Genomic DNA, 23,715 nt, shown 5'->3' with positions numbered 1-23,715 from the left:
CAGTGCTGCTGCCGTGGCCCTGCCCCGCTGCCCTGGTGGCCCTGGTGTTGCTGCAGGGCCTGAGTGCTCTCGGGGCCGGGCACAGCCCTGGGGGTGGCAGTGCCGGGGCTGCAGCAGGGACAGGCCATGTAATATAAATCAACTTTGATAATTCTTTTGGGTTTGGTTGTGGGTTTGGTCTTTTTTTCCCCATGTTTCAGTTTTTTAATATTGTCCGAAAAGAAAAGCCATTGGTTTTGCCATTTCTCATTTTGTTTCTGTCCATCTTCCCTGTGGCCACTGATTGTGTCGGTGAGGGGCTGCACTCCGTGTGGCTTTAAAGGAACTAAAGGATCTCCCAGCAGAGTTTTCTGCAGAGATGCCCTTTTGTTGCCTTCTCTGGAGCTGCAGCAGCAATGTCTGTGTGCAGAGCTGGGGCAGATCAGTGCTGGCACAGCAGCTCTGCTCCTGCTGGCCACACCATTCCTGATCCAGGCCAGGAGCCATTGGCCTTCTTGGCCACCTGGGCACACTGCTGCCTCATGTCCAGCCTGCTGTCCATCAGTCCCTGCAGGTCCCTTTCTGCCTGGCTGCTGTCCTGGAACTCTGTGTCCAGCCTGTAGCACTGGGGCCAAATATCAGGGTCTGGCACTTGGATTTGTTAAATCTCACCTTGTTGGATTCATCCCCTGGATCCAGCCTGTCCAAGTCACTGTGCAGAGCCCTCCGACCCTACAGCAGATCAAATCTCACATCCAGCTTGGTGACATTTGCGAAGATGTCCTTGGTTCCATGGGGCCCCTCAGTGTCACAATGGCCTCTTGGTTACACCAGGCCCTGCACTGTCACACTGGTCTCCTTGGTTCCGTGGGGCCTCAAAATGTGACAATGGTCCCCTTGGTTCCATGGGGCCCCAGGGTGTCACAATGGCCCCATGGTCACATGAGGTCCCACACTGTCACCATGGTCTCTGGGGTTCCACAAGTCCCCACAGTGTCACAATGGACTCCTTGTTTCCACACAGTGTCACAGCGTTCTTCCAGATTCCTTGAGGCCCCATGGTGTCACAGTGGCCCCTTGGTTACACAGGATCCTGCAGTGTCACAGTGTCCCCTTGGTGCCATGAGGTCCCGCAGTGTCAGAACGGCCCCTTGGTTCCACTGGGCCCTGCAGTCTCCCAATGGTCTCCTTGGTTTTGCAGTGTCAAAATGGTGAAACCCCTTGGTTACACAAGGCCCTGCAGTGTCACAATGGCCTCTGTGGTTCCATGAGGGCCCAGAGTGTCAACGGTGACTCCCTGGTTCAATTTGGCCCCAGAGCACCACAATGAACCCCTGGTTCTGTGGGGCTGCACGGTGTCACCATGGTCCTCTTAGTTCCACGAGGCCCTGCAGTGTCACAATGGTCCCAGAGTGTCCCAATCATCAAGAATGACAGGATCAAATAGGCTGGAAAAGACCTTTGGGATCATCAAGTCCAACCAATGCCCTGATACTGCCTTGTCACCCAGACCATGCCACTGAGTGCCACTGCAGAGGGACAGTAACTCTGCCACCTCCCCCCTGGCCAGCCCATTCCAGTTCCCACTCACCCTTTCTGTGAAGAATTCCTTCCTATTGTCCAGCCTGAGCCTCCCCTGGTGCAGCTTAAGGCTGGGTCTTCTTGTCCTGCCCTCCAGCAGATCCACACTCACACCCAGCTTGGTGCCATCTGCAATTTGTGAATGCTGGACTCGATCCCCTCACCCAGACCATCAGTGAAGATATTAAACAGGACTGGGCCCAGCACAGATCCCTGGGGACAGCACCAGTGCCTGGACACCAGCTGGGTGCAGCACCATCCCCACCCCTCTCTGGGCCCAGCCTCCAGCCAGCTCTTAAATCTCCCAGCCAGGAGGGAACCTGCCCAAGCCGTGGGCTGCAGCTTTTCCAGGGAATGCTGTCAGAGACAGAGTCCAAGGCTCTGCTGGAGTCCAGGCACACAACATCCACAGCCTTTCCCACATCCACAGGTGGGTCACCTGGGCATAAAAGGAGACCAGCTTGGTCAGGCAGGACCTGCCACCCCTAAATCCACTGAGCTGGCTGGCTCTGATCCCTGGGCCATCCTGTGGGTGCCCTGTGATGGCACTCAAGGTGATCTGTTCCATAACCTTGCCGGGCACCCAGGTCAGGCTGACAGGCCTGGAGTTCCCCAGCTCCTCCTTCCAGCCCTTCCTGGGGATGGGCTCACATTGGCACCTCCAGTGCTCTGGGCCCTCCCTGCTGAGCCAGGACTGATGGTAAATGATGGAGAGCAGCTTGGGGAGCTCATCCACCAGCACCCTCATCCCCCTAGGATGGATCCCATCTGATCCCATACACCTGTGAGCATCTGAGTGGCTCAGCAGGTCCCCAGCTGCTTCCTCCTGGATTCCAGGGGGCTGTTCTGCTCCCTGTGCCCATCTACCAGCTCAGGAGAACACTTGTCCTGAGGACAACCTGTCCTAATATTGAAAATTGAGACAAACAAGGTGTTAAACAGTTCAGCCTTTTCCTTATCTTTAGTTACTCTATTCTCTACTGCATCCAATAAATAGTAGAGGTTCTCCTTCTCCCTCCTTTTCTTATAAATTTTTTTGTAAAAACATTTTTTATTTCTTTACAGAAGCCTCCAGGTTAAGTTCTAATTGAGCTTTTACCTCTTTCCTTTTGTTTCTGCTTAACCGAATGACATCCTTAAACACTTCCTGAGTTTCTGGTCCTTTTTCCCCTGAGTTCCCACAAAAGCTCCATGGGAAGCCAGGAAAGCAATTTGCCTCACCAGCTCATCTTTTGCCACACTGGGACAGGCTGCTCCTTCCCCCTTGAGATTACTTTCTTGAAATCTGTCCTTCCTTCCTGGACCCCTTTGTTTTTAAGGGTGTTTCCCTTAAAATAATCAGTACCTGATTTGGTACTCCCCAAATGAGCATCCTAAATAGGCCAAAGTCTGCCCTTCCTAATTTCAGTGCAGAAGTTCTGTTGCTGTCCCTCCTTCTTTCACAGAACATTGAACTCTTGATTATTTCATGGTCACTGTGCCCCAGGCAGCCTCTGAGCCCCACATCTGCCCCCAGCCCTTCTCTGTCTGTGAACAGCAGCAGACAGAGCTTTCCTTGGCAGTGGGAGTGTCACCAAAAATTCAGTGAAACAGAAAACTCTTTTTAGCCCCAATGTAGCATTAAGAAGCAGCATTCTTTATTCAGCTGGATGCACGGGGGAGAGCTCCTCTCAAAGCCATGCATGCTGAGTACAGGAAAGTTTCTGTTTATTTTCTGTATTTTGCACACATATTCATTGATTGTCCTGGACTAAACATACATGTGATAATCATTTCCCCAAAATCATTGACATATTTCCTCTCCCCTTTACCCATGCTTTCTTCTGTCCTGGGGGTCTCTCTGGTGGTCCCTGGTGGTCGTGGACCCCAATGTTCCAGTGGGCCTGGCTGAGCTGGCAGGACCCTGAGGCTGCTGAACTTCCAGTTCCCCTTCTCACACAATGGGCCTTGTGTGGTTTCCATAGGCCTGGGGTTTTGGAAAACAAGCTCCAGGTGCGAGCTCACCTGGTGGAGACAATTGATCATCTGTTAACATGAGGTCACAGAGTGGGCTATGACATCACAGAGTGGGGATGTGAGGTCATTGAGCAGCTCTGACATCATAGACTGCCTATATGATATCACAGAGCAGGCTGTGACATCAGAGACCACCTGTGTGACATTAGAGAAGGGGCTGTGAGCTCACAGAGCAGGCTGTGACATCCCAGAGGGGCTGTGTGCCATCCCAGCAGGGCTGTGTCAGGTCACTGGGTTGCTCACTCTGTCCCAGCTCCCCCTCTCAGTTTCCTCCAACAAGTCCAATGCTGTCCATGCCCAGCGGGGTCCCTGTCCCCCGGGATCCCCCCGGCCCACCTGGAGCCACAGCCTCCACCAAAGGATGTTCCACAGGATCCACCCCAGAGCCTGACATGGGGACAAGGGGCCAGGGCTGTGTGACCAGGACATCAAGGACGGGGATTATCCAGGTCACTGTGGCCTGGGTTGGATTGCCCAGGGCAGGAAAGATGTCTGGCATCTGGATCAATTTTAAGTTACTCAAAAATTGGCAAGAAGAGGGAATTAGATGAAGGAGAAGAAGACACAGAAAGAGAGAAAGAAACAAGAGATACAGAGAAGCACACACACAGCTACCAAGCCCTGGATTCCAACACTGTTCAGATCGAAATTCCAAGAGTAGTATGGTAAATATTTGTGCTTGCCTTGTGGTCAGCCTTCAATACCCCTAGGTCTTGCTGGGCCCTTCCCCCAGGTGGGGCTTGGGCTCATTTGGTCCCTCAGGAGCTGGGCTGGGGGCTGCAGAGGTGGCTGTGGAGCATTGCCTGTGCTGCGCCAGGGACTGGCAGTCACTGCTGGGCTGGGATAGAGGCTCTGGGGGGATTGGGGTTCCAGGGCAGGGCAAGGCTGGACCTGCCCCTTCCTCTCCCCCCCACATGAAATGTTTTGAGCCAACAATCTCCTCCAGTCTGTCACAATAGGGAATGTTGGAAGTGAAATCCCAATTCTGGCCATTGGCACCTGGCTGAGAAGAACAGTTCTTTTCCATAGGAAGGAAAGCACAGAGCCCCAGTGTTTAGAAGGCAGGTGAGAGCCTCACTAGGCCAAGGCCAGCCAGAGTTGTCAGGAATGGCAGATTTTGTCTGGGAGCAGTCTTGGGATATAGGGAATTTTGGAGGTGGAAAGCCAATCTCAGCCCTGGGCACCTGGAGAAGCAGGACAGCTCCTTCCTATAGGAAGGAAAGCACGGAGCTTTGTCCCGTGTTTTGGGGACAGACTGGAAGTGACCCTTGAGAAATCACTGCAAGACAGATTTGTCCTGGCAATATTCCTATTGGAACAATCCCTGTGTATATGGACATTTGGAGGTGAAATCCCAATTCTGGCCATGGATGCCTGAGGAGAAGGACAGTTCTTTTCCATAGGAAGGAAAGCACAGAGCCCCAGTGTTTCAGCAGCAGATGAGAGGAGACCTTCAACCGGCCAGGGTCAGTTGGACCAGTCAGGCCGTCCATGGGAGGCCACACCAGCCAGAGCTGTTCTGTGCATCCTTGGTTTTATGGCACCCTCAAGTGTCACAATGGTGCCTTGATTCCATGGAGCCCTGCAGTGTCATAATGAACCTTTGGACCCTGGGGGTTTGCGGTGTCACAATGGTCTCCTTTGCCTCCACAGTGTCACAATGGACCATTGATGACAGGAGGCCCCTCTGTGTCAAATGCAGCTTTGGTTCCATGCAGCCCTGCAGTGTCACAAAGGTCTTCTTTGATTGCCCAGTGTCACAATGGACCACTGATGACATCAGGCCCTGCAGTGTCACAATGACCCTTTGGTTCCATGCAGCCCTGCAGTGTCACAAAGGCCTCTTGGTTTCACCAGGCCCCACAGTATCACAATGGTCATCTTGGTTCTGTGGGGAGACCCCCAGGGTCACAATGGTCTCACTGATTCCATGAGGCCTCACAGTGTCACAATGCTTTGCTTATTCCATTGGGCCTCATAGTGTCACAATGGTCTCCAGGATTCCATGAGTCCCCTCAGTGTCACAATGGCCCCTTGGTTCCATGAGGCTGTGAAGTCCCTTAATGCTGTCTCCATTGTTCCATGAGGCCTTGCAATGTCACAATGGACCTTTGGCTCCATGAGGCCCCACAGTGTCCCAATGGCCCCTTGGTTCCATGACATCCCAAAGCGTCATAATGGTCTCCACTGTTCCATGAGGTGCCACAGTGTCACAATGGTCCCTTGGTCTCACAGGGCCCCACAGTGTCACCATGGTCCCTTGGTCTCACAGGGCCCCACAGTGTCACAGTGGTCCCTTGGTGTCACAGGGCCCCAAAGTGTCACAATGGTCCCTTGGTGTCACAGGGCCCCACAGTGTCACAATGGTCCCTTGGTTCCATGGCCCTGTGCTGCTGCATTCCCCCCTGCCCTTCTCAGGCTGCCCTGCCAGCTGAGAAATGCTCCTTGGGGCTCGGCCTTGGCCAACAGCCCCTGGGCTCAGCTCCTCTGCAGCTCATCCCAAACACTGTCTGCTCCAGGCACTGCTGCTGCCCAACCAGCTCCTGTTTTCTGTAGGAGCAGCCCTGGGAGCTGTTTCTGTTCCCTCAGTGGCACAAGATCCCTGTTCTCACACTGCCAAAGAAAGCTGTTGGTGCCAAGTGCGGCCAGGATGAACCATTGCTGGGACTGAAGCCCCTCTCTTGGGGCCCTGCAAACAGCGCTCCAAAAGGAGCCCTTGGAGCTCTCCTGGGCCAGCAACTCCCTCTGAGTGGGGCCTCTCCCAGCCGGGAACTCTCCCGTTTGCTGCACTCGGGGATCCCCAACAACGACGGAGCCTGGGCCGATCCCCCCACTCCTCCAGGCTCAGCCCTTCACCCGCTGGGGAGATGCCAAAGGATCCACAGGGAGCATTTCCTGGCCTCAGGGGAATTGCTCCCAGGTGCCTTGCACTGACTCTTTGTGTCTGTGTGCACACAGGAGTGCCTTTGCTGGGGAAATGTGGCAGAAATGCTGCTCTCTGAGGGGTTGGAGTGCCTTGCATAGCTGAGTCAGTCAGATATCCAAATATCAGTAAGTAAGGTTAAGTCATGAGGTCTAAGCAAAGTTAAATGCTGCTAAGAGTTGTTCTTTTGCTAGGTTGTTAAGTTTAATATAAGTTATTAGCTAAGTTAAATATTGTTGAGTGTTATTCCTCTGTTAAATTGCAAAGTCATAGGTTATAAGTTAGGTTAAATACTGTTAAGTGCTGTTCTTTTGCTAAACTCTGATGTTTAAGGTATCGTTATGGCTAAGGTACGAGTTAAGTCCTGTTAAGCTTGAGCTCTGATAAACTTTTATTCTTGCCCTCACTGTCCTTGTGTCACACATACATAGGGACAGTTCTCAGTTCATTTCTGGTTTGATTGCCTGGATTTAGTTTGGTTTTGTCATTGCTTGGTTTCCTTGGTGTGCCAGAAATGTCCAGTCAGGAGCACAGTGACTCTTGCCAAGGAACTTTGTGCTGCTGTCCCTTAATATTAAATCTGGTTTTTGCTGATCCCTTGCTGGGGATTTTTTCAGCACTCTCAAGGCCTCGTTGGTACCAGAGTGAAGGAGCCCTGGCCCAGGCTCTGGCCCTGGGAGACATGGGGACACTGCCGGGGGGTCCCTGTCCCCCTGTGCCACCCCCAGGGCCCCGGCCCCCTGTCCCCGTGTCAGGCTCTGGGGTCGATCTCGTGGAACATCCTCTGGGGGAGGCTGCGGCACCGGGGGCAGGGGAACCCAAGGGGACAGGGGACCCCGCTGTGCACGAGCAGGGTTGGACTGCTCTGGGGGGGACTGTGAGGGGGGCCGGGGCAGAGTGACCTCCCCAGTGACCTCACACAGCCCCTGTGACGTCACACAGCCCCTGTGATGTCACACAGTCCCTGTGATGTCACACAGCCATTTGTGTGATGTCACTCAGCCATCTCTCTGATATCACAGAGCTTCCTGTGATGTCACACAGCCCCTGTGATGTCACACAGCTTCCTGTGTTTATACACACCCCCTGGGATAGCACACAGCATCTCTGTGATGTCCCAGAGCCTCCTGGGATGTCACACAGCCCCTGTGATATCACACGGCCATCTCTGTGGTGTCATACTGCCCCTGTTACATCACACAGCCCCCTTTGATGTTACAAGGACATCTCTGTGATCTTACACCGCCCCTGTAATGTCACAAAGCCTCCTGAGATATCACACAGCTCCTGTGATGTCACAGACCCAACTCTATGATGTCAAGCTGTGATGCCATACAGCAGTGCTCTAATGTCACAGACGACTGTGATGTCACAAAGTCAGCCTGTGATGTCGCAATCTCTTCTGTGATGTCACAGCCTGCTCTATGATGTTACAGAGCCACCTGGTGATCTCACAACTCACACTCTGATGCCACAGAGCCACAATCTATGATGGCAGAGTCTATTCTATGGCCTCACATACTGTTCTGTGATGTCACAGCCAGCTCTGTGATGTCACAAAACCCTCAAGAACTCAGTTACATTGAAATGCTGCAGTTTCTTGTACTTTCAAGAGATCCCTGCCAAGGACACAACTGGGAAAGTGTCCCCAGGTTCCAGGTAGAGCAGAACACTGGTGGCAGTGATGACAGGTGGGGACAAGCAAGGCAAAGGTGTCTCTGGTGCTGGGCAAACCTGCGCCTCTGTCCCTGCAGGCTGTCGGCATCCCCCGGCTGCCCCACCTGGCTGGGCCCTTCCCTTGCTGACAGCTCTGCCTCCTGCCTGCCCCTGCCTGCCCACACAAAGCCTTGGGCTGCTCCAGGCTCCTTCTGGGGGACGTGCTGCACCACAGCCCTGCCCTGGCAGGGAAATTCCTTTCTCCTGGTGTCCACTCGGGGCCTCCCCAGCTGCCCTTGGTGCTATTATGTCTTCTTCAGGCTCATACCCACAAGGAAGAAAAGCTCCAGCCTCTCTGAAACCACCCTTCAATCCCACCCAGGCTATTCCTGTTCTGTCCTCAGTCTCCACACCATTGACCCCAGAGCCCTCAGCCTCTACCTGCTAGTTTAGTGATGAGGCCTCCAAACACCATCTTGGGAGATTTTTGGGTCCTCTCCAAGGTCTGTAAAAATGGAAAAAAGCAGTCAAAGTTATTTTCTCCCAAACCTTGCAGTGACAGAAGAAGGGTCAATATCTTTAAACTGGATGAGGGTGGATTTACATTTATTAGAAGGAGGAATAGTTTACAATGATGAGAGTGGCACAAAACTGTAACTGTTTTTGGGATTCCAATTCCCCATCCCAGGAATGGTCCAAGAGCAGGAGCTTTGTGCAACCTGACCCAGTGAAACCTTCTCATCCTGAAGAACAGAATTCCCGTAGTGTGGGTTCTCTGATGTGCTGGGCGGCCTCACAGCACTTCTGGCCAGAATGTCTGCTGAGGGCAGCCAGGCTGCTGCAGGGGCAGTGACCTCACAGCCATCACCACGGCACCCCTGTCCCCTGGGTCTGGCTCTGCCCTTTCCTCTGCCCCTGCCTTGGCTCTGCTGGCATGAAGAGTTTTGTCATTGATATCTTGTCCCCAAGGTGCTTGGCCAATGGCTTCCCAGTCAGGCTCCTGGAGCACAAGTGGCTTTTCAGAGCCCAGCCAGGAATGAGCCGTGATGCAGCAGCTCTGCAGTGGTGGCCACCAGGCCGGGCTGCCAAGGGAGGCTTCTGGCCATGGCCTGCAAGCAGCTGCTGCTGCCAAGGTGCCTTTGGTGCCTCAGGCTCTCCCTGGCACAGCTCCCAGCACGGCACTCTGCCCTTGTGCCCGAGGCCTTCCCTGTGCTGGGGCTGGCCTGGAGCTTTTCCTGCAGCGGGACCTGCCCTGCTGATGGCACAGGAAAGGCAGCTCCTGCTGGAGGAGGAGGCTCTGCCTGCAATGGGCTCCAACAACTCCAGCAAGGCCCTCTTGACTTCAATATTGCTTCCTAGAGCACTATGTTGTAATAATTGTTATAGCTCCTGTACTGTGGAGTAAATAACTCTGGTTAAGATCTTTCTATCTGATCATGATCAGAATCAATCAGAGCTCTATTTATATAAATTTATCTGGTATTCCATCATTAATCCTGTGGGAGAAATTGGGTTAAAGTTTTATCCACCTGTCCAATCTTTTACACATAAACCTTTGACAAATTCTGGGGCTGGGATTGGATCCAGCTGCTCCCAGTCTCCTCTCTTAGAAGGAATTTTTGAAGTCTAGGGGCACTGCAGGGGTTTGAGGATCCATGGTGTCTGTTGGGGGTAATTTCTCCATCTCATGACTCAGAAGGAGTTTCTCCAATAAAGAAACAAAGCTTTGGCCTGAAGCTCCCACTGTGCCCATGGCAGGAACCCCTGTGAGTGTCTGGGACATCCCGGCCCTTTGGCAGCCTGGGGACTCCTGGGATGTCACCGTGGAGCCCCCATGAATGCCTGTGACAGATGGGTGCCTTTGCAGCCCAAGGTGCCCTGGGATGTCACCGTGGAATGGCTGTGACTGCCTCTGACCACAGGGCTCTTTACCATCCCCAGAAAGCCCTGGGAGGTCTCCATGGAGCCCCTGTCTCTGCCTGTGACATTCCAGCTCTAGAACAGCCTGGAGACTCTTGGAAAGTCCCCATGGAACCCCTCTGAGGGCCTGTGACAAATCTGATCCTTAGCAGGCAACCATCACCAGGACCCTGTTGTTACACTGTGTTTCCATGGCAACCATCACCATGACCCTGTTGCTATGCTCAGTTTCCATGACAACCATCACCAGACCCCCCCCCCCCCCCCCGTCTCTATGCGCAGTCCCTTGGCAGCTCCATGGAAACCCCATGCCAGGGGTGGTTGCCATGGACACCAGCTCAGGCCTGCAGCCAGAGCCCGTTGCCATGGCAACCATTGGCAGCCCCATCCCCAGGCTGATGGGATCCCAGAAGCACAGAATTGGCTGAGCTGGGAGGGACCCATCAGGATCCTCCAGTCCAACTGCTGGCCCTGCACAGGACACCCCAACAATGCCAGCCTGGGCCTGGCAGCGCTGGCCAAACACTGCTGCAGCTCAGAGAGCCCTGGAGCTGGGACCCTTCCCTGGGGAGCCTGGCCAGGGCCCCAGCAGCCTCTGGGCAAAAACCTTTTCCTGACATCCAACCTGAGCCTGCCCCAACTCAGCTGCAGCCGCTCCCTCCACTCCTGTCCCTGGGCACCAGAGGGAAGAGGTTCCCACAGCCCCAGCCAGGGACCCGCTCCCAAGGCTGCTGCCATGGCCACCAGGGCTGGCACCAGCTGGGATGCTCGGTTTCCACGGGCCGGGCTTCAGGAATGGGATTCCTCAATTTCCTGCTCCCGCTAAAACCGTGCTGCCCTCGCTGCCCTCCCGCCTCCCATGGAAAGCACAAAAGGCAAAGATCCCGGGCTGGGAGAAAAACATCTTATTGGGAACAGCAACGAGATAAGGAGCAAAAGGAACAGAAACAATATTGATAACAGAAGGGATAAGTAAAATTTTTACATAGAAAACTACAACATCAACAACTAGTTCTTCCTGGCAATTTATTTCCTCCTGTCTGGAAAGGACACCCTTCTCCTCAGGGAGAGAGAGAGTCCCTTTCCTGCCCCTGGCAATGACCTGAGGTGGAAGTGAATGTAATGACAGGGCCATGGCCAGACCCTCATGTTCTCCAATCCCACATAAAGTCATTGGCAGGGGCAGGAAAAGGGAGAGGTGTCTTCCCAGCATGGATCACAGGGAACATGGATCACCAGGGCCCTGACCAACATGGTGTCTCCAATGGGGGATAAAGCTGGAGCCGTGCAAGAAGCTCTTCCTGCAGCTGGGGCATGTGCAGGGCTTCTTTTACTGATGTCTCCGTTGGTGTCTGGTCAAGTGAGAGCTGCTGGTGAAGCTCTTCCCACACTGGGGACACTCGTAGGGCCTCTCCCCAGTGTGGATGCGCTGGTGGGTGACGAGGGTGGAGTTGTGCTTGAAGCCCTTTCTGCAGTCGGGGCAGAGGAAGGGCCTCTCATCCGTGTGAATCCGCTGGTGCTGGAGGAGCTGAGAGCTGGTGTGAAACCTCTTCCCACACTCGGGGAACTTGTAGAGCCGCTCCCCAGTGTGGATCATTTCGTGGATGATCATTTGGGTCTTCCTACTAAAGGTCATCCCAAATTCCCCACAGTTGTATGGCCTTTCCCCAGTGTGGATCCTCTGGTGGCAGATCAAGAGAGACTTCTGCCTAAAGCTCTTCCCACATTCCCCACATTCATAGGGTCGTTCCCTGGTGTGGGTCTTCTGGTGGGAGATCAGGTTAGAGTTCTGGCTGAAGCTCATCCCACATTCCCCACACTTGTAGAGCTTCTCCTGGGTGTGGATCCGCTGGTGCCTGATGAGGTGGGAGTTGCGCTTGAAGCCCATCCCACAGTAAGGGTAGCAGAAGGGCCTCTCATCTGTGTGAATCTGCTGGCGCTGGAGGAGATCGGAGTTGGTGTGAAATCTCTTCTGACACTCGTAGGGCCTCTCCCTCTCCCCAGCGTGGATGCGCCAGTGGGTGATGAGGGTGGAGTTGCGCTTGAAGCCCTTCCCACAGTCAGGGCAGTGGAAGGGCCTCTCATCCGTGTGAATCTGCTGGTGCTGGAGGCGACTGGAGCTGGTGTGAAACCTCTTCTGGCACTCAGGACACTCGTAGGGCCTCTCCCCAGTGTGGATGCATTGGTGGATGATGAGGGCAGAGCTGCAGCTGAAGCCCTTCCCACACTCCCCACACTCGTAGGGCCATTCCCCAGTGTGGATCATCTGGTGGCTGATCAGGGTGCTGCTCTTCCTGAAGCTCTTCCCACACTCCAAGCACTTGTGGGGCTTCTCCCCATCATGAAGCTGCTCATGGACTACCAACTCCGAGATCTGGCTGAAGCTCTGTCCACCTTCCTGGCTCAGGGTGGGTCTTTTCTCCTCAGAGCACCCTGGGCTGGGTTTGGAGTCCCTCCTCCTGTGGGATCTCTGGGGCTTTTCCTCCCCATTGGATTCCTGTGCCCTGGAGTCACTCGAAATGGCCTCATCCATGAGGTTCTGCTGTGGGGATTTCTCCTCTCTGGTCTCCATCCTCAGTTTCTTCCCTGGGAGAGGCAGGACAAGGAGAGGATGGGATTTGCCTCCATGCCAGAGGGAAGGGGAAGGAGATCCCCCCAGTGCATCTCCGGCAGGACGGGGTTGGCAGCAGGGTTGTCCTGCAGCCGGGGGCTGTGCTGGGCTGGGAGATGGAGCAGGAGAGAGGGGGAAAGGGGCACTGACTTCCTCCTCACCTGCCTGGGTATCCCAGGGCTCCTTCCTCTTCCGCGCAGCCTCCTCCTCCATCTGGCAAAGGTTTGGGGATGTGAAATCCTGTTTTTGGAGGAAAGCAAGGGATGAGCACATTGAATTTTGTACTGGTTTCAAGGCAAACCTGGGGAGGGTCTAAACCAGGATTACAATTTAATAAGAAAAGAAGATCAAGGCAATGCTACAGAAACACTGCCCTAAACTGACAGAGTCAGGATATAACCTGACACCCTGTTGCTGGTCAGGGTGGTGGCAGCAGTCCCATTAAATGGTGGCTGCAGTCCTGTTGGAGTGATGAACGTGATTCTGTCCAAGCAGTGATCCTGTAGAAGGGTCTGGTCTTCCTCTGGAGGTCCAGTGGTGGTTCTGGAGCTCTTGTCCTCTGGGAATCCAGTAGGCAAGCTGCTCCTGGTGTTGAAAGCCTCAGCTTATATCCAGGCAGGAATGCTTGGATCCTCCCCCTGGGTGGAGCATCCCACAATGGGATGATGGAATTTTATCAGTCCTGCAGTGACACCCAATGGCCCATTCACAGAAGATCTCTCCCCTGGAGGGCGTTATCAGGGCTGAGTCATGGAAGAGATCAAGAACACTGCCCTGTCTGTTTATAGCAGTTGATGAAGATGGGGATTGAAAACATGCATTTGGTTCCATCTTACACTGCAGCCTGAAACAGTGGGGGAATCCCTGCTCAGGGGGTGAACACCACCCCCCTTACCCAAACTGTCTCAGGTGTAAAACCCCCACCCTGGGAAGGCCACACACACAGGGGACAATGTCACACTTGCCCTGCTCCAGGGCAGGTCTCTGTCCCTGTCACTCCCTTGCTGTCCCCCCTTTTCTCTTTCTTTCCATCTCTCTCTCTACTCCACATTTACTGTTCAATAAAATCCACCTTGGATTGGTCTCGTTAGCACCTTAATTGGGGCAGAGGCATCTCTAACAATTCGCGTAACCAGACTGTGGCATTATTTTGGCACAGTGAGTTCAGGGCACTGTTGTCTGACCGCAAGTGCCTTTGACAACATCATGGTTCCCTCTGAGGAGGTTGTGGTTTTTTCTTGAAGAACTCTTGTAACCTTGGACACAGTCCCTCCTTCCTACTTTGGAACTTCTGTGAGAAATTATGAACAAAAAGGCTGTTGTGGGTGGCCAGTGAAAAAGAAAATATTTTGTTGTCCTTCCTTGAAAAGTTTATTAAAATCACTGCACCAGAGGGAGCAAATGATATCAGAGTGATTGATAAAGTTCATTTACTCAAAGGTGAGGAACACAGGGCTGCTCAAAGTCCCAGAAGAAGCCCAGCTCAAGTAGCTAAATTCCCAAATAACTCCAGCCAGGGGTCTCCAGGAGGATTTTTTTGGAGAGTGTTCGGAGCCGGCAGATCCCGGACTCGAGCCCCGGATATCTCCGGGCTCCCTAAGAGGAGCTTTTTCAGGGCCAGAGGAGCCGCCATCGCCCCTCGGGAGGGTCCTGGGGGGTCCACGTGGGGATGGCCCGGTACCGACGGGGCGGGACATTGGTTTTGGGGATCCCCGTGAGAGCCGGGGCTGTGGAACAGGGGAGCCCCGGGACGGGGAGAGGGGAAGGGGCGATACCAGAGCTGGGGCACCCCCGGCAGCCCGGAGATGAGGCGGGGATGGGACCCCCTGACCCTGACAGGGGCGCGTCCTGGGGTGACTTCATGATGCTCATGCCCCATCGGTCCGTTTAGCCCAGAAATGAGTTCTGCACCTCTAAGGCTGGTTCTGAGAGCCAAGGGGAGGAGGAAGAAGCTGCAGTTTGTTTTCATACACTGCACTCACTCCTCCACATTCCGGCTCCTGGATGGACAGAGGGCGGGACAGAGCTCTCCTTTGCTTTTAGTTAGTTTTTAGCTCACTGAGGCAGAGAAGTTCCCTGGACTGTGGTTTTTCTTTTTCTTTGGAGCTGTTTAAACCTGCTCTGGACTGAACAACCAGAACACCACCGGCAGCTCCCACCTGTGGCCCACCGGGCTGAGCCTGGGCCGTGGCATTTCCAATACAGGTGGGACTGATAAGAGACTGATAAGAGACTGATAAGACACTGAGTGAGCCAAGCCCCAGCCCAAGGAAGGAATTTCTGAGTTTGTCATCTATTTTCCAGCAGCAGGAGGTTTTATTGCTTAATATTGTTCAATTTTTGTGCTGGTGAATGCTTTGCCTGTTAAATAAAGTGGTTTTTTCACTTTTCTCCAAGGAAATATTTTCCCGAACTGGCTGAGGGTGGGGCTGCTGAATCTGCATTCTAGAGGAAACTCCTTTTGGGGGTTTTCAACCAAATTTGCCCTAAAGCAGGACAGTTTGGTGGGAAGAAGGGGGAACCCCAAGTGGCTGGATTGAGGGGAGGCTGGAGAGAGGGACCTTGGGATCCCAAAATCCGCCTACATCCCTTAGCAGGACCCTGGAGAGGGGGGATCCCCAGGACCCATGGGATCCCCAGTCCTGAGATGGGGGACCACCAGAACCCCAGAGGGATGAGACTGGACATGGGAAACTCCTGGTGGATTTTTTTATTCAGTCTTGATTTTTTGACATCAGGTGACTTCAAGAGATGGACTCGGGTGGGAGGAATCCCCAACCGAAGGCATTCACACCTTGTTTTTCCCCAGTCCACGATTTTCCCCAAACCTTCCAACAGTGACATCCCCCCTGTCCCGCTCTGGGTGAGCTCAGTCCCAAACCTGACCCTGATCCTGGTCTTAATCTCACTCCATGTTCAGACACACTCACAGTTCTGTATTTAATCACATCCCAGTTCCAGACTCATCTAGCCCCAGCCCCAATCCCAACCCCAGCCCTAAAGCCAATCCCATCTCTAGCCTTAACCCCAATCCCAGCTCTAATCCAAATCTCAGCCCCAACTCCCATCCCAGCCTCAATTCCAGCCCCTTCCTAAATCCTCAGCCCCAAACCAAATCCCAGGCTCAGCCCTGCTGGGGCTTTGGGGGTGTCTCTGTCCCTGTGACCCCGATGATGTTTGGGTGGGGTCCCAGCAGGGCTGAGAGGGACAGAGACCCCCCCGGCCTCCCCAGGGGTGAGAAGGTGGCAGAGCCCCCCCAGCCCCGAGCAGCCTCAGCGGTGAGAGGGACACAGAGCCCCTGGTGCCCAGCCCTGCACAGGCATTGCTTGAGGCCAGAGGGATGGAGACCCCCCCGAGCATCCCCCAGGGCCAGGGGACAGAGAGCCCCGAGCATCCCCTGGGCTGAGAGGGACAGAGACTGCCCCAAGCACCCGCTGGCACAGGGGAGAGAGGGAGGGAGACCCCCCAGGCATTCCCTGGGGTGAGAATGATGGAGACCCCTGGGGAATGGCCTGGGGTGACAGGGACACCCCTGGGGAATGGCCTGGGGTGACAGGGACAGGGACACCCCTGGGGAATGGCCTGGGGTGACAGGGACACCCCTGGGGAATGGCCTGGGGTGACAGGGACAGGAACACCCCTGAGGAATGGCCTGGGGTGACAGGGACAGGGACAACCCCCCCAGCCCCTCCCATCATTCCCGGGGCATGAGGTACAGAGACCCCTCGAGCATCCACTGAGCACTGTGTTATAAATGAGAAACTTGACTAGCCCAATATTCAAGCAGCAATCAATTTATTAATTAATATGGTAAAGCATGAGCAATACAGCATTGGGTACCGTGGGGGAGGTTTTCCCTCCAACTGAACACCCATAGTTGAGGCTTACAGGTATTTTTAGGGGTACTCATCAGCTTTCTCAGCAGTTTCTAGTCCCAATTTTTACGTCACAATTCTATACACTATTGTGATTTAGTTTTTCTCAGGATGTTTCCCAGAAAGGAGTATCCCCAGATGGTGGTGGTTCGGTTTCCGAAAGAAGGAAGAAGTCTCCCAGCTGGTGAGGTCCGGCTCTCCAGATGTGGGTCCACCTTTTAATTGCAAGGACTATAAATCTCATCTAATTCCATGAGCCCCTGCAATGTCAATATGGACCTTTGGATCCATGGGGGCCCACAGTGTCACAATGGGCTCTTTTGGTTCCACAGCTTCACTATGGCTCCTCCGTTCCATGTGTCCTGCACTGTTCCGTGAATCCTTAGTTCCATGGGGTCCTGTAGGGTCTCCTTGCTTTCATGGTGCCACAGCTGCCATAATTTCCATGGTATCACAACTGCCCTTGGATCCCAAGAGGCCCCATCGTGTGACAATGGCCCCTTGCTTCCATGACACCCTGCAGTGTCACAATGGTGCCCATGATTCCATCAGGCCCTGCAGTGTCACCATGGACAGTTGGTTCAATGACACTCCACAATGTCACCGTGGCCCCTTGGTTCCACAGAGCCCCACTGTGTCACTGTGGTCCCTTTGGTTCCAGGGCTCAGAAGTGTCAGAATGACCCTTTGGTTCCATCAGGCCTTGAAGGTTCACAATGGTCTCCATGGTTTCATGAGTACCCCCTGTGTCACAAGAGACTCTTGGGTCCCTGAAGTTCGTCAGTGTCACAATGGGCCCTTGGTTCCATGAGGTTTGGCAGAGTCCCAATTGACTCCTTGGTTCCATGAAGCCCTGCTGGGTCACAATGCCCACGGTTCCATGAGTTTCCATGGTGTCACCACGGTCTCCTTGGATCCCCAGTATCACCATGGTCTCCTTGGTACCATCCAGGCCTTGTAACAAGAGATACTGAGCCATTTTGTGCCTTAGATGAAAGGCTGCAGAACTCACGGTTGTGAGGCTGTGTCACTGATAAGAAACAAAAACCACCTGAATCTGAACGCAAAATATCATCTCAAGTACCTTCAATCCAGGTCTCGACAGAGGTAGAAAATACAAACAGAGATTCCACAGTAAAGCAAAAACAGGGACTGTACTTTGAATGCAGGCAAAATGCATTCAAGTGCATTCCACTGCACTCGATATGATGTGGAGGTGATGATCCCGTATTCCAAGAGTGAACTTAAGAAGGGCTGACTATTGAAGGAACCACAGAGAAGCACAATATAAGAAAAGCAGGTGGCATAGGTAATTCTGGGATAGGCAGACCAGAAAGCAAGAGCAGATGAGCCAGTGTAGTCGCCACCAAGGAGATCACGTTCACATGCTGTGGGCAGCAGCCCCATCAGGCCGTGTCACCATCCCCTGGCACAAGGGGGGTCACAATGGTTCGTTTCAGAGCGATCTGAAACGAACTGATCTCAGAGCGCAAAGACACACAGCAGGGGACCTTCAGTATTATCCAAAACAAATGCACCTTTCATTGAGTGCCCACAGCAGATGCAACACAAGGATTAGAAAGCAGATAAAGGATAGAGAGACAGAGAAAAGGAGGGGGGGAATAGCTGCCAAGAGAGAGATGAAATCCTTGTGGTCCGGCCAATAGATCTGTCTTGTCACATCGGGGAGAGTCTCAAAGTCTTTGGTTAACTCAGGGCTCTTTTATAATCTACCGCCAGGAGGGGAGCAGGACGGCACATGGAGGGAAGAGTGGAGAATAAATCCATTGAGAACAGGTACAGACAGCCCAGTTCTGAACAGCACAAACCGGTGCCAGCAGTGAGCGGGGCCCGTTGTTTCAGGACTGGTTCCTAAGGGAAACATCCCGCTTCCCATGGCAGACATCCCGCTCCAGTCAGGCCAGCACCCCTGGGTTAGAATTTGAAGGGTCTCAGTCTCAGTCCTTGGGGAGGGCTTCAAGCTCTGTCCTTGACAGCAGTTGTGAGGCACATGAGGGATCTTTGGACTGTCACTTACAGACTGACATCCCAAAACATATTAATGCATTTCCCTTTAAAAGTAAAATTTACTGAATTTAAAAAATTATAATTATTTTTCTTATTTATAAAAGTTATGCTATATTTGTATTACCAAATTTGAATATTTATATAAAAAAATCCATACCTTTTTAGCAAGCAAAAAATTTATTGCTCATTGGTTCTAAGGAACACAATTCCCTTCATTAATTCATTGACAAGTATGACTATTGATTTCTCATTCTTTATGCTAATTAGTCCTATTTTAAATCCTTCTGTCATCTTTTTTATCATTTTCACAGACAGGATAAAAGGGGACACTTTGAGGTCCAGGGAGAACATTTTGGGGCACATTTGGGGCAGTTCTGGGTCTGGGGAGGGAATTCAGAGAGAACTTGAGGGTCTGGAGGACACTTGGGGGAGCCGGGTGGGCACTTGGAGGGGCACTCAGGGATTCCGAGGGACAGTTCGGGGTCCGGGACAGCACTTGGGGGTCCCGGAGGGCCCTTGAAGATCAGGGAGGGGAATTTGGAGCCCTGCGGGGTCCGGGGCAGCACTTGGGGGGGTCTGACGGGGCGCAGGGGGTGATGGGAGTTGTAGGCGCGGGTCTAATACAGTTTAACGGGGCCGGGGAGCATCACGGGAGTTCAAAGCGCAGCTGCAATGGCTCTCGGTGGGGCGCGGGGCATGATGGGAGATGAAGTCCTGGCTGGAAAAGCTCTGGACGTGCGCCGCGGAGCATGATGGGAGCTGTAGTCCCGGAAGTGGTTCGAACGCTTTGTTTAGGGGTCTGGGAAGGCACTTGGGGGACACTTTTGCGTCCGAGCCGCGACTTGAGATCCTCGTGGTAACGTAAACGGGTCGAGAGAACTTGCGGGGATCTCGGGGAGCTCTAACCGGGCTCTTTAGGGTGCGGGGTACAGCAGGAGCTTTCGGCGCGGGACTGTTCTGAGGGGCTCTGGGGCCGCGGGGGATGAGAGGAGATGAATTCCCAGAAGTGGCTGTACCGGGCATCTGTGGGGTTGGGAGCACTTTGGGGGTCCGGGGACGCTTCTGGGGGGTCCCGAATGGGCGCTGAGGGGGCACTGAAGGATCCTGGAGGGTCTGAGGGACACTTAAGGGACAGAGGGGGGGCGGATACCGGGGTTCTGTGGAGCGCGGGGCATGACGGGCGTTGTAGTCTCGGCTCCAATGGGGCTCAATCGGGCCGCGGGGCATGACGGGAGTGTAGGCAAAAAGGAAAGATGGCGCCCAGCCGAGGACCGCCTTCGAGGCCCCTTTCCAGGCGCTGATTGGCTGTGGGTGGTGATGAGCGGAAGAGCCATGGAGGCGGGAACAGCCCATTCAACCTCTCCAGTCCCTCCCAGTACAGCGCAGTTCATCCCCAATACAACCCCAGTGCCCCTCCAATCCCTCCCAGGACAGCCCAGTAAAACCTCAGTTCCTCCCCAGTCCCTCCCAGTACACCTGAGTGTACATTCCCAGTCCCTTCCAGTTCCTACTCAATGTCATCCACAGGATGCCCCAGTGTCTCCCAGTCTTCCCCAGTGTCCCCAGTATGTCCCAGTCCTCCCCAGTGTCACTCCCAGTATGTCCCAGTGTCTCCCACAGCGTTCCCAGTCTTCCCCAGTATGTCCCAGTCCTCCCCAGTGTTTCCAAGGACAGTTTAATTTCTCACGGTGGCCGTGGCAGCCAAACCCAGCAGTGGGGTCAGTGCAGTGCCCATGGCCACAGCCCCTTGCAGTGGCCCAGTGCAGCCTGGGCTGATGATCCACCCTCACAGCTGGCCCAGGGCAGCTCTGCAGTGGCTTTGGTGGCACCTGGGGCTGGCACACACCTGAGCAGTGTGTCTGTTTGCAGTGGGGAAACTCAGGAGTTTGAGATTGCTGCAAAAAGCACAAAAAGGGAAAACCCCTCTTCGGCTGGGTGCAGCCAGCTCTCCAAGCACAGCAGCTCCCAGGGCAGTGAGGACAGACAGGATGGGGCTGGGCAATGTGGAGCAAGGTTGTCCACGCTGGGTCAGAGCTCCAGGCACAGCTGCTGTGAGCAGGCCAGGGCTGCTGAGGAGAGACCCTGGGTCAGTATCAATCACAGAATGCTGCAACCACCTCTGCTCTAAAGAGAAATAAAAGACACTCTTTAAAATAGGAATGTGTATTTCTTACAAGTTCTTTGAAATCTTTTTCCATAACTGGACTAGGAAAACTTTAATAACCCTCTCAGGGCTTTGGTGTTGTTTACATCAGACTCAGTGCCTGACAGTGTCTTGAAAAAACTTCTCAAAAACTCAAAGTTAAATTTAGACTCCAAATTTTCTTGAAGTTTTAATGGATCCCACTGAGGGACTCGACTGGGAAAATGTCCCCAGGTTCCAGGTAGAGCAGAACACAGGAGGCAGTGATGACCGGTGGGGACAAGCAAGGCAAAGGTGTCTCTGATAGTGGAGCCCTGAAAAATGTTAAAAATAGTCTTTGAAAATATTGGGCTTTGTGTTTTCTCAGATCACTGCAGCTGCGTAGGCACTTTGATAAAAGATATAATTGTTAGATGTGGTGATTGTTTAGTAATTAAATATAATTATTATATAACCATAAGAAGAATTGTGAGAAACTATGTTGGAAATTTAAAGGGGGCTATGTTTAGCTGAAATCTGTGTATACAATAGAACAATATAAGTTTAATAATTAACATGAAAGTTATGTAATGATAGAGTATAAAACACGTTCACCTCGAATGTATGGTCGGAATCAGATTTGGGTGGAAACTACCCCGATTCCCAGAGCTCTTGAATAAAAAGCACCGCATATAATCGCTGATGTGATTATGTGTTTGTGAATGCTAACATCTCTGGTGCTGAGCAAACCTGGATGTGTTTCAGGAATGCAAAGGGCCAAGGCCTGAGCCCCAGCCCCTGGCCAGGCAGATCCTGTCCCTCCCTCAGTGCTCAGGGCTCTTCCCAGGATGGGCACTGGGATGTGGGGATGTGCAATGCCAAGGGCAGGAGCATGGGGCGGCACCTGCCAGGCTGCTAAGCAGGGACAAGGAGGCAATGAGGCCCCAGGCCTGCAAGGGTCACTTGTCCCCTCGTGGCCTCAGGCCCAGGGCCAGCAGCCATGGCCAAAGTGCTGCCCAAGTTGGCTCTGTCAGGGTTGTCTTGCAGCTGCTGCCCATCCCTGTGCCCTGTGCAGCCCAGGCTGTCCCACGGTGTCCCTGCCCTGCGCCTCTGTCCCTGCAGGCTGTCAACCCTGAGCAATGAGAGAGGGACAGGATCTGCCTGGCCAGGGGCTGGGGCTCAGGCCTTGGCCCTTTGCATTCCTGAAACACATCCAGGTTTGCCCAGCACCAAAGACACCTTTGCCTTGCTTGTCCCCAGCTGCCATCACTGCCTCCCGTGTTCTGCTCTACCTGGAACCTGGGGACATTTTCCCAGTCGTGTCCCTCTGTGGGACCCATTAAAACTTCAAGAAAATTTGGAGTCTAAATTTAACTTTGAGTTTTTGAGAAGTTTTTTCAAGACACTGTCAGGCACTGAGTCTGATGTAAACAACACCAAAGCCCTGAGAGGGTTATTAAAGTTTTCCTAGTCCAGTTATGGAAAAAGATTTCAAAGAACTTGTAAGAAATACACATTCCTATTTTAAAGAGTGTCTTTTATTTCTCTTTAGAGCAGAGGTGGTTGCAGCATTCTGTGATTGATACTGACCCAGGGTCTCTCCTCAGCAGCCCTGGCCTGCTCACAGCAGCTGTGCCTGGAGCTCTGACCCAGCGTGGACAACCTTGCTCCACATTGCCCAGCCCCATCCTGTCTGTCCTCACTGCCCTGGGAGCTGCTGTGCTTGGAGAGCTGGCTGCACCCAGCCAAAGAGGGGTTTTCCCTTTTTGTGCTTTTTGCAGCAATCTCAAACTCCTGAGTTTCCCCAGTGCAAACAGACACACTGCTCAGGTGTGTGCCAGCCCCAGGTGCCACCAAAGCCACTGCAGAGCTGCCCTGGGCCGGCTGTGAGGGTGGATCATCAGCCCAAGCTGCACTGGGCCACTGCAAGGGGCTGTGGCCATGGGCACTGCACTGACCCCACTGCTGGGTTTGGCTGCCACGGCCACCGTGAGAAATTAAACTGTCCTTGGAAACACTGGGGAGGACTGGGACATACTGGGGAAGACTGGGAGACACTGGGGCATCCTGTGGATGACATTGAGTAGGAACTGGAAGGGACTGGGAATGTACACTCAGGTGTACTGGGAGGGACTGGGGAGGAACTGAGGTTTTACTGGGCTGTCCTGGGAGGGATTGGAGGGGCACTGGGGTTGTACTGGGGATGAACTGCGCTGTACTGGGAGGGACTGGAGAGGTTGAATGGGCTGTTCCCGCCTCCATGGCTCTTCCGCTCATCACCACCCACAGCCAATCAGCGCCTGGAAAGGGGCCTCGAAGGCGGTCCTCGGCTGGGCGCCATCTTTCCTTTTTGCCTACACTCCCGTCATGCCCCGCGGCCCGATTGAGCCACATTGGAGCGGGGCCTACAACGCCCGTCATGCCCCGCGCTCCACAGAACCCCGGTATCCGCCCCCCCTCTGTCCCTTAAGTGTCCATCAGACCCTCCAGGATCCCTCAGTGCCCCCTCAGCGCCCATTCGGGACCCCCCAGTGCTCCCAGCCTCACAGATGCCCGGTACAGCCACTTCTGGGAATTCATCTCCTCTCATCCCCCGCGGCCCCAGAGCCCCTCAGAACAGTCCCGCGCCGAAAGCTCCTGCTGTACCCCGCACCCTAAAGAGCCCGGTTAGAGCTCCCCGAGATCCCCGTAAGTTCTCTCGACCCGTTTACGTTACCACGAGGATCTCAAGTCGCGGCTCGGATGCAAAAGTGTCCCCCAAGTGCCTTCCCAGACCCCTAAACAAAGCGTTCGAACCACTTCCAGGACTACGGCTCCCATCATGCTCCGCGGCGCACGTCCAGAGCTTTTCCAGCCAGGACTTCATCTCCCATCATGCCCCGCGCCCCACCGAGAGCCATTGCAGCTGCGCTTTGAACTCCCGTGATGCTCCCCGGCCCCGTTAAACTGTATTAGACCCGCGCCTACAACTCCCATCACCCCCTGCGCCCCAGAGAGCCCAATCA

General features: G+C 53.8%; 1 protein-coding gene across 1 annotated transcript in view; it reads right to left on the bottom strand.

Annotated features, from left to right (window-relative positions):
• LOC143694515 (uncharacterized) overlaps nt 1-23,131 on the bottom strand; it is a 45,914-nt gene extending 22,783 nt beyond the window's left edge. The window contains 2 exon segments of the mRNA XM_077181388.1: nt 11,381-12,473; nt 23,069-23,131. Coding sequence (XP_077037503.1) covers nt 11,381-12,473; nt 23,069-23,131 — 1,156 coding nt within the window.
• Nucleotides 23,132-23,715: the final 584 nt, after the last annotated feature.

This window comes from Agelaius phoeniceus, chromosome 7 (genome assembly GCF_051311805.1).
Source record: "Agelaius phoeniceus isolate bAgePho1 chromosome 7, bAgePho1.hap1, whole genome shotgun sequence".
NCBI classification, from domain to species: domain Eukaryota; kingdom Metazoa; phylum Chordata; class Aves; order Passeriformes; family Icteridae; genus Agelaius; species Agelaius phoeniceus.
The sequence above is the reverse complement of the archived record's forward strand: the minus strand, read 5'-3'. Positions and strand labels throughout refer to the sequence as shown.